The following is a 10693-nucleotide window of genomic DNA, read 5'->3' on the forward strand; positions in this document are numbered from 1 at the left end:
CCCAGGCAGCTCACTCAGTTCGGTCACTTGCCCCGATCGAGGATTTGTTCGTTTTTCTTGCCGGCAAGACGGCGGCGCCGGCACGAGAGATCTTCAGGGAGTCTGGGTGCCGCGCAGACGGTTTTCCAACCGGACAGTCACAGTATCTAAAAACTGGTAAGCTATTGTACTCAGTCAGCTACAGAAGAAGTCTGTTGTGGCGCGTCGCTCTGGTTTCTCCGTGCCGCATGACATGGTCAAACAAACCCACCTAAGAAAAGCTGACTCGTCGATCACTGACTCATGGTGGCTTGTACTTATCTGGAACTTGGCCTCGCAACAGTTAAACGACTTTTTCACCACATAGTGATGTACTCCCTCCGTCCCGTGAAAGATGTTTTAGATTTAACTTCCTCTAATTAATATTACTTGCTGCAAAATGCATGGATTTATATAATTAAAATGTATCTAGATACATTTATAGTAGTGTCAAGTAATATGAATTGGAAGGAGTATTAACATTTAGATGTATTTTGGTTTGAAACATCAAAATTTGACAAATCTAAGACATGCTTCATGGGACGGAGGAAAGGGGCGGCTGTGAGGCAATAGTAAAACCCAAATAGGGTTTAGTTCACCTCGCATGTTGCGGTCTGCTCCGTCTTTGGTGGCATTGGGTTCTTGGAAAGACGACAGACTAAGGTCTATTGCAGGTGGAAGGTTTCCTTCTTTGTTTTGATTTTTTAGTGTCTTCTTTAAGATGGTGAGGTGGCGGTTACAAATTTAATTTACGAAAAGGTGCTTCCTGTTCTATCCTCGCTCTGGTGATTTGTCTACCATCGGCGGAGGACGTGTTGAGTTGTGTGTCCGTTGATTTTCTCGGATGCAGTCGGTTTTCGTGTCCGTTAATGTAGTTTTAGGTCTGGCTCTTCGGATCTACATGTTCCGTTTTTGGCAATAGTTGATTCTTTGGTACGCTGGACCTTTTGAGGCCTTATCACGATGATTTCTTGTTTTCTACTACAATAAGCTCTACTATAATGAGCTTTCGCTAGCTTCAGTGATAGAGGGATGAGTTCGGCATGCACCTTCAGCTTGCGCTAGTGTTTATAGTCTTCGCTAGGTGGTCTATGGATCTATTTGTTTATTACCTTTTTATGTTCTTTATACTATTAACTATGGACTATTATTAAAAGATTGGAGGACTTTTTCCAAAAAAATTGAAGGCCTCTAAAGATTGTCATGTACTTACTGAAAAGAGAACTTTATCCGCTTGTTATGTTTTTTTCCTTTAAACATTAGTAATAACAATTTTATAGAGTGGTACAATCTGGTCTTTGGCTGTTTCCGGCTAATTACCCGGTCAACTCTTTATTTTCTACTCTCTCCAATTTAAATTAGTTGACACTAATATATATACATATATATATATATATTAATTGTCATTCATTTTAGTGGCAAATAATATGGATAGAAGAGAGTATTAAATAGTGAAAACGTGAAGTCTTTTGGCTTGTTTCAAATACTACCTCCATCTCAAGGCTTAAGGCTTATATTTTTTTGGAAAAGTCAAAGCAAATAAAGTTTGACCAAACTTTTAAAATAAACTATCAATAAATATGATATTTTGTAGATAGCACATGAAAATATATTCATTATCTATCTAACAATATTAATATTGTATTTGACATGTTAATGTTTTTTTATAAAAACTTAGTCAAACTTAACATAGTTTGATTTTCTGAAAAAAAATATAGACCTTAAGCCTTGGGATGGAGGTAGTACAGAGTAGTACTACTTCTATCTATTTACTGGGATTTATCTAAATCTAGATGCTATTTAGTGTCTAAATATATCTAGATTTAGACCAACCCCGGACATCCATTTATAGACGGAGGGAGTATATAATAACCAAGTAAATTTTACGGGTATAAATTAACTGAATGAGCAGTTTATTTCAAAAAAAAAAACTGAAAGAGCAGTTGTATATGTAGATAAGCATATCTTGATTTCTGCAGGAACCAAACTTATTCTTCCCGAAAAGAAGAGAGAAGTGAACTTATCCAAATCCACGTATTTCTTCTTCTTCTTCCTCCTCGCACACCACGCAAAGGTGAAAATTAATTAATCGAGCGCGCGCTTCGCTGTCCCCGCCTTATAAATCAGGCAACGCCACGCGCGTCCACGCGACGAAGTCCTCCATACCACACTACCACGCCAGCGCGCTCACCTGGCCTCTTCTTCTTCGTCAAGTCCGTCTTCCACGCCCGCTCAGGCGCTCACGAGGCCAGTCGCCGGCCCCGTTCAAGGTTCAACGCCCCCGCCGGCCCGCAACCCACCTTAATACTCCTGCACACACACCAACCCAGCTCCGCTCGCTCCGACCAACCTTCTCTCGCCTCCACCAGCTAGCTACAGCTAGCTCGCTCGCTCGCTCGCTCGCTCCCCATGGGGTGCGGCTTCTCGTCGCCGACAGGCTGCCGCGCGCTGCGCCCGTTCGCGGGGGTGCGCGTCATCCACACCAACGGCTACGTGCAGGACTTCGACGGCAGCGACGGCGCGCCGGTCACCGTGGCGCGCGCCACCGCCTCCTGCGCCTCCTCCTCCGGCTCCGGCTCCAGCTACGTGCTCTGCTCCTCCGCGCACCTGCTGCAGCCGGGCCGCGCGCTCTTCCGCCCGGACGACGCGCTGCAGCCGGGCAGCGTCTACTTCCTGCTCCCGCACTCCGTCTTCCAGGCCGAGTCCTCCGCCGTCGACCTCGCCTGCCTCATGAACCGCCTCACCGCGCTCGCGCGCAAGGGCGGAGGCTGCGCGCCCGCGCCCTGCCCCGTCGAGTCGCTCTTCGCCGGCCGCCCCGAGGACCTGCAGCAGGCGCCGTCCAAGCCGCCGACCGCGGGCAAGTGCGGCGCAGCCACCAAGTCGCGGTCGTGGCGGCCGCAGCTCGACCGGATCGACGAGTCCATGGGCCGCTCCTCCATGCGGAGCTCGGTGTCCACCTGCAGCGTCCGCAGCCAAGATTAGGCTTTTCTTTCGCTAGCTTCTTCTCCTTCTTTGCTCTTGTTGCTGTTCTTGTTGTCGTTGTGGCTGTTGTTTTGTTGATCTCTGGCATGGAAATTTAGTTGAGCTAGCTGGTTTCTCTGAGTGCCATCAAGAAAAAAAATAGTCTAGATTTGTTCTACCATCTTGCTGTTGTTCATGGTTGTTGTGACTTTGCTTGTATAGTGGAAATTTAGTTTTAGCTAGTGATTTGTTTTTCTACGAGTGCCATCAGTCAGATAGATGCCTCTGCTTATTTCAGCGTCGAATCGCGCATCATCTTAATGAAAGTTTGAGTTAGATGATCAGAGCTCAAATGGTTCGAATCTCCAACTAAATCGGATCGGTAGCGACATACTGTAGTAAACAATACCTGTACTACTTATGATGATAATAATAACAAGGAATCAAGAATTGTTCGGTTGATTAGGCAAGCGCGATTGGCCCAGCTTGATTGCTACTTGCAGTTCTTGGTCTGAGATACCTCTGGACTTCGCGGACAGCTAGGCAAGTGGCGCTACTAGAATAATTCACTCATTTGACTTTGGCGCTCGTGGGATAGTTGATTCATAATCCATGCGCAAACCTGATGATTAATCTATTAGTTAGTGTGAAGATCACAAAAAGGGGGAGTTGGAGCTGGCTGCTGCCCTCGTCGACGATGTATATGCGAAGCTGACACCCCAGCTAACCTTTTCGTTGGTTTTCTTTTCTGAGGATCAAAACAACGCCCACCGGATATATCCAAATGTATTTTTGTCTTGCAAGTCACCGCTTTGTTCAGTTCTTCTGCTGTACAGTCTGTTTGAAAATAAATGGCGACGCCATGAAGACGTAGAGTGGACTTACGGAGTATGCAGAAAAGTACGTAGAGTGAGTACAATAGTATTTCCGTTTTTCAATAAACGAGATGTTTGGAACATATTTATGTACATGCATAAACCAATGGTGCATCCAAAACGCATGTCCATGAATAAAGCGTCAGTAGTTTCGAACTGATGGAGTGTCCTGCAAACACGAATCACAAGTTGAGCAGCTCCTCCAAATTTTCTCTCCTAAGAGCAACTTCACCGGCGGTCTCCAAATAGACGCCGGCAGGGACGCTGGCACTATCGTATAGGGTCGCCGGCAGATCATCCCCTATTTGGGGATGCTGCTCCCATACCGGCGCCCCAATACGCCAACTCCGCTAGAATTTGAAACTTGGAATGGCATTTAAAACCGAAATTTATATGAAATTTACTTGAATTTAAACTTAAATAAAACTTATACTTAACCTAATCTACTAGCCGTCGGTTGGGGCGCGCGATGGGCCTGTCTCGTCGTCATTCTTCCCCTTTGCCGCCGGCGTCCGTGCCCGCCTCTCGGCCCTTGCTTCACACATTTGGCAGTGGAGCATGGCGACTGGCGTCCTGCGCTGCCAGCCTTTGCCGAGAAGCCTCGTTCTTGGCGCGCCTCGCTTGCTCATGGGCGATCGCCTCGTAGTGGCGATGAGCGTTCACCTCGATGAGCTTCTGTCTCTCCGCCTCCATGAGGAGGCATCCCGCCTCCTCTGTGGCTGCTCGCTGGCGCGAGATCTCGAGGGCGTGCTCGAGGTTCGCGTCGTTGACGAACTCCCGCTCCTCCTCCTTCAACCTCCGGAAGCACTACGCGTTCAATGACGCCAGGATCGCCGCCTGCTCCGGGTCGGCGGGGGCCTGCGGCTGCTCGCCCCACTGCGCCGCCTCCTCTGCCGCCTCAGCTTCCGCGTCTGCGACGTAGGCCTCGTGCCACACCGCGAACCGTGGGTCCACTGCGTCGTCGAAGCTATAGTCCGCGTCGGGCTGCGGTGGTGGTGGAGGCGCCGCAGGCAGCGCGCGGCCGTTGAGGTCAAGCATGGAGTACGTCGTCTTAAGACGGCACGACATTTTTGAGGTGGAGCCTCATCGCCGCCTCGATTTTCACGCGGGAGACCATTAAACGCCGACGACCAACCTTCCCGCATCGCGGCCGATGCGAACCGTCGCGTCCTCTCGCTGACAAGGCACCCCAACTGCGAAAACCATCGTGCCGCGAGGCGCCGGCGCGCCCGATTCACGCCCTTCGCGAAGGGACCGGCACGGGTTGTCGACGGTTTTATTGGGCTCGAAAAATCGCTTGCGCTTTTCGATGGCGGCCCCCAAAACGCTATCAGGCCGCCGGTGGAGATGCTCTAGGTCTTCAACTCTTCATATAGGTACGTAGGGTACTCACCAATAAGATTAGATAATTACCTTTTTTTTCCATCAGTTCCCCTACATCCTCTCCTCTATATTATTATAGTTATCTATATTTTACTAGTTTATCTTAACTAACTTTGTACCAGCACCCAACAACAAGATCCACCAACATCGGATTGAAGACGTCTCCTCCACAATCTATAGAGAAGGAGGGCTGGGTTGGGAACCTAATTACTGGGAGAGGCTGTAGGGAAACTGTTGGAACCATATTTCCTCCCTCTCTCTCCCCTATATTTCGTATCGGGTAGCTGCTGAACTTGCTCTAAGCAGAAGAGTGCAACACCGTCCATCTCACCGGCCAGCAAGCTGGACACGGCAACAGCAAAACCCCTGAGCCACTCACTACGCCTGCTACGGCTAGGATGGGATACGCTAGGCTGCCAGTGAGATATTCAGGTCAGTGTCGCCATGACAACGACAACGCATGTTGAACCATCTACATATCAAAGGAGGTGTCTAGTTTCTGGGTCTTCATTTTTAGCCAAGCGCCATTGGCCTAGCTTGAATGCTACTTGGAGTTCTTCGTCCTAGATTCCTCTGGGACTCCACATCGGCAGGCAACTAGGCAAGTGGTGGAGCTACTAGCTAACGTACGTAATTCATTCATTTGACTTTGGCGAGCGTGGGAACTAATCTATGGCCAAAGTTGACGATTATTCTCTCTGTTCCATAATTTTTGTGTGGTTTTAATTTAAATTTAAACTAAAGTCAAGACAACAATTATGAAACGGAGTGGTTTAGTGTAGACAAGAGGAGGAGGGGGAGGAGGAGGAGGAGGAGGAGAAGGAGAGTGGTGGTCGCCGGTGGGCTGCTGTGTGCAGGTCACTCTCCCCTCCTCAATGTAAATGCGATGCTGCCACCCTAGCTAAACTTGGCAGTACTTCGTTTCCTTTTATGAAGATCCAGACAACACCCACCTCATAAATCCAGAATGCTTAGCCTCACTGGTTTTGTCTTGCAATTAATCGCCCTTCTATTTCACTGTACCTGTTCGACTATAGCTGGCGTCCTGACGTAGTACAGTATATAGCAGACTAATTTGCATACGGCATGCGTGGTTTCTGCGCGCGGGGCACCTAGCAACGACCATGATGATGAGTAATGTTTTGGTCGTGGCAAGACTTGGGTAGTCGTCTTGTTCCGGCAGTGTCCTACGAGTCCTCATGCTGAGCGTCCTAGCTGTGAAGTCAGAGCTGTGTTGCGTCGTTCAAGCGACGACGAGCGGTCCAGCCATGAAGGTTTTCATCCGTGGGAGTCTTGTATGTCTCCACTTCGGATCTTTTCATCATAATCGAAGCTGCCAATTTTCCTTTCGCGATGAGTCATCTGTTGGCACCGGCCGTTGCGGGCTTCACTAGGCCGTTGCGGCGAGGTTTTCTTCGCTGCAGTCGGTGTTGTTGGCTTGGTGAGGAGTGATGACGATGACACCGGTGTGCAACTTCGACAACAACTATTTTCTCGGTGGTGTTGTGTGACCGCTTGTGCTTGTAACGAGGTTGACTTTGTGTACCTCTGTCCTATTCCATGACGGTCAACGAGGGTTGATATGTATATCCAGCCTGGTACACTAGGACAACCATTGATATGATAATTAGGTCTAAGGTTGTACCAGTATTCTATTATAGTCTTGTTATTAGGAAATAATAATGTAGCCAGGTCATGTGGTGGGCCAAATTAGGGTTTTAATAGAGTCTATTTGACTTGGGCCTGTCCAAGTCGAATTAGGTTAGGCCCAATAAGGGTTGGCCGGCCACCCCACCCCTCATATAAGGTGCAGGTGCGGCTAGGGTTTCAGGTAGTCTAGTTTTGATTCAGATCATGTAGAACCTTGGGTTCCAGTATCACCATCCCTACGGGGTTGGCTCTATGACGGCGTCCCAAACGTTCGTCTAGTTTATCCAATAAAGATGTGTGAGTTCTTGAGTTGTCAAGAGTAATCATATGTGCTTGAGTATCCTTGAATCTGTCAAGGGAGTTCAAGATCTATCGGTCCTATGGATCATCAAGGTGCATCGTGAAAGATCGGGAAACCAGTCCCTCATCATGTGGTATCAGATTGCTAGGTTGATCACGGTGCAGATTGGTTTGTTGCTCAGTTGTTTCTGCTCGATTGTTGTGGCTACCATTGGGTACGTCGCCGCCATGCTGTTGGTGAAGATCAAGGAGGAGGAAGTGGGCGGTAGATTCAAGTTCCAGAGGCCTTCGTTTCATGCGGAGGTGGTGGCTGCAAGGAAGAGGAAGGAGAAGCTCTAGCGAAGCTCTGCCACGACAGGAGTTTGCAAGAATTCTCCGCCGCGGCAGGCAAAATCGCGAGGAAGAAGGTCAAGCTCGTCAGGCGGCCGGTTCCACGACCCGGTCAACCGGGCTCAGAACCGGACGGGCCGGCGCCAGAGCCGGCAGACCGGCCACCTGACCGGACTGACCGGCATCACCGCCGGTTGGACCGGCTCCCAGGCCGGGGCGGACCGGTCCAAACCGGGCCCAGCACTGGTGCCAACCGGGCACGGGTCCAGGGGCTTCCGCCCAGTTACCCGGTCAGCCAGGCCGGCTAACCGGGCCCCAGACCTGACGGGCCGGTCCACGGGCCGGCCGAACCGGGCCCCAGACCGGTTGAACCGGCTTCCAGGCCGGTCGGACCGGACCCCTGGCCGGTTGTTACAGCGTGCAGTCCGGCACTACCGGCATCCAGACCTGCAGTGCTGCTATGTTGTTGCTATTTGTTCGTCGCGGAAGGGAAGGTTTGCTCTTCAAGAAGGACGACATGGGTGTTTAGAAGGGTGCATACTGGGGTGTGTTCAGCTTATTTGGATCTATGGCGTGCAGGAGTTTGTTCTGTGTGTCTTGGGTGGTATGCATGGTGCACTTGCAGTTTGTATTTGGAGGATGCCTGTGTCTCAATCAGGTTGAAGGCGTCGAAGACCAAAGGGGCGCCAAGGTCAAGACAAGCTAGTTGAGAGGGAGGTTGAGGTGTGGAAGACCGGCGAGGTTTGAGGATGAAGTTCGGCGATGTTCTTATCTGACGCTACCCTTTTTCTAGCAGAACCTCACGCGTTGGGGACAACGCTTCTTGAAGAAGGGGAGAGATGATATGGATATCGAGGCCTGGTACACTAGGACAGCCATTGATATGATAATTAGGTCTAAGGTTGTACCAGTATTCTATTATAGTCTTGTTATTAGGAAATAATAATGTAGTCAGGTCATGTGGTGGGCCAAATTAGGGTTTTAATAGAGTCTATTTGACTTGGGCCTGTCCAAGTCGAATTAGGTTAGGCCCAATAAGGGCTGGCCGGCCACCCCACCCCTCATATAAGGTGGAGGTGCGGCTAGGGTTTCAGTTAGTCTAGTTTTGATTCAGATCATGTAGAACCTTGGGTTCCAGTATCACCATCCCTGCGAGGTTGGCTCTATGACGGCGTCCCGGACGTTCGTCTAGTTTATCCAATAAAGATGTGTTAGTTCTTGAGTTGTCAAGAGTAATCATATGGGCTTGAGTATCCTTGAATCTGTCAAGGGAGTTCAAGATCTATCGGTCCTATGGATCATCAAGGTGCATCGTGAAAGATCGGAAAACCAGTCCCTCATCAAGGGTAGTACTTGTAACGAGGTCCGCCCAGTATTTTATTAATTGTGATGATTCACTTCTTCTTAATTAATGAGATGAGACATAAATTTTGTCTCCATTTAAGAAAAAACAATGGTCCATTTCAAAAGATAGAAAAAACAATGTGCCCCTGTCTAATGTCTTCTCAAACAGAAAGATCATATTTCGGATGCAGCTAGAATCAAGGTTTTCTTCTTGGCCGAAGTTTCCGAAATCTCGCCCGTAAACGGTCTTCTGGATACCCACCGGTATAAGTAAATACCGTCCTGTATTTATTCATTTTTTTGTAATTTACTTAAATTTAATCTTCTTATAAATTCTAGATAAATTTTAAGTTTTGTTCAAAAATATCAAACGGTATTCGGAAATACCGGTGCCCAGTATTTTTCTAGGACGAGAAGAACAACCTTGGCTAGAATGCAATTAGTCAACAACACTGCCTAATACAAGTTAGGTTATCTTGGGTACCGCTAGATGGTGCAACAACCCTGTCTAATACAAGTTGGGTTATCTTGACTCGGTGTGTAGGTTCGTTAACAAGAAGAGAGCACAACCTCAAATCAATGTCGCTGCTCGTCGGCGGGAGGGCTTCTCTTTTTTCGTTTTTTTGGTGTCTTCTTTAAGATGCTGAGGCGGTAGCGTTATCTTGAAGGCAGAATACGGTCATCTCCGTCCTACCCTAGCTCCAGTGGTGTTCCTAGCGCCAGTGGAGGGCGTGTGGAGTTGTGTGTCTAGCGGGCCTCATGGGAACCGGTCCATTTGCGTTTTGGATAGTATGATTCCTTCGATCTATGGTTTTTATCATTAGCTATAGTTCTTGCTTTGGTGTGTTGGTTCTTTGGTGCCTTAGATGACAACTTTCCATTTATCTACCACAACAAATTCTACTACAACTCCGGGCCACTCGCTACTCGCGCTACATCTAGGATGGGACACGTTAGGCTACCAGTGAGATATTGGTTGTCAGGTCGATGTCTCCATGACAGCTACAACACATACGAAACCATCATAATAGCAAAGGAGGTGTCTAGTTTCTAAATAGAAAAATATATTTCTAGGATGGTCCCAAGCAATGCTGATTCTAAATCGAGTAGAAAATTAAATATTCCATTTTTAGGTTTTATAGGTTTATAAACATAATGTGCTCGGACTGGCTTTATATACAAAGCCACCACAGCTTCACAAACACAAATCTGAGAGTATTCATACAAGTTCCTGATACCTCATGGATCCACACACGCGATAAACACAGGAAAGCATCAACAACAGAACATGGGGTCTCCAAATATGAAAAGGGAAAGCATACTCCAAGGTTGTAGTATCTCTCATCATCATCATCATCATCATCATCATCATGAAGCTTCAGCCCCGATCCTTCCATAAAGTCCTCTAACTGCGTCTCGTGCCACGTCCAGCAGCTCCCTATTACTCGGTCTGACCAGGGCTCTCCAACACTGTGTGTGAAGTAAAATTTGAAATAGAACATCAACCGGGCTGCTGATCATTTTCCCTTCAATGATCGTCTTATTGTGAATATTTCATAGACCCCAACATTAGACTGCGAAAGTATACCATACTAATCTACTGAAGAACCCCTTTAGACCATGGGAACAGAGAGAAATTTCCCTGCCCCTGCAGGGTTCCAATCGCAGCGAACGATCTTCCTCAGGCAACCCACATGAATTTTGCAAGATGACATGCAAAGAACATGTGGTTTCCATCTTCTACTTCCCTGCAGAGCAAGCAGGCCAGTCGAAGGTCCATGTATCTTGGCCACATGTTCACTGTAGGTTAATCTACCTCTGGTAAACTCCTA

At 48.2% G+C, this 10693-nt stretch overlaps 1 protein-coding gene across 1 annotated transcript; it reads left to right on the forward strand.

Annotated features, from left to right (window-relative positions):
* Nucleotides 1-2189: 2189 nt before the first annotated feature.
* On the forward strand, nt 2190-3237 carry LOC124684091. Its single transcript, XM_047218488.1, has one exon. It carries the CDS (start codon nt 2428-2430, stop codon nt 2998-3000), a length of 573 nt encoding a protein of 190 aa, XP_047074444.1. The 5' UTR covers nt 2190-2427; the 3' UTR covers nt 3001-3237.
* The last annotated feature ends 7456 nt before the right edge of the window (nt 3238-10693 follow it).

This window comes from Lolium rigidum, chromosome 1, assembly GCF_022539505.1.
Source record: "Lolium rigidum isolate FL_2022 chromosome 1, APGP_CSIRO_Lrig_0.1, whole genome shotgun sequence".
NCBI classification, from domain to species: domain Eukaryota; kingdom Viridiplantae; phylum Streptophyta; class Magnoliopsida; order Poales; family Poaceae; genus Lolium; species Lolium rigidum.

Excerpts from the sequence above, each read along its gene's own strand:
- LOC124684091 (XM_047218488.1), top strand. The coding sequence starts at position 2,428 with ATGGGGTGCGGCTTCTCGTCGCCGACAGGCTGCCGCGCGCTGCGCCCG.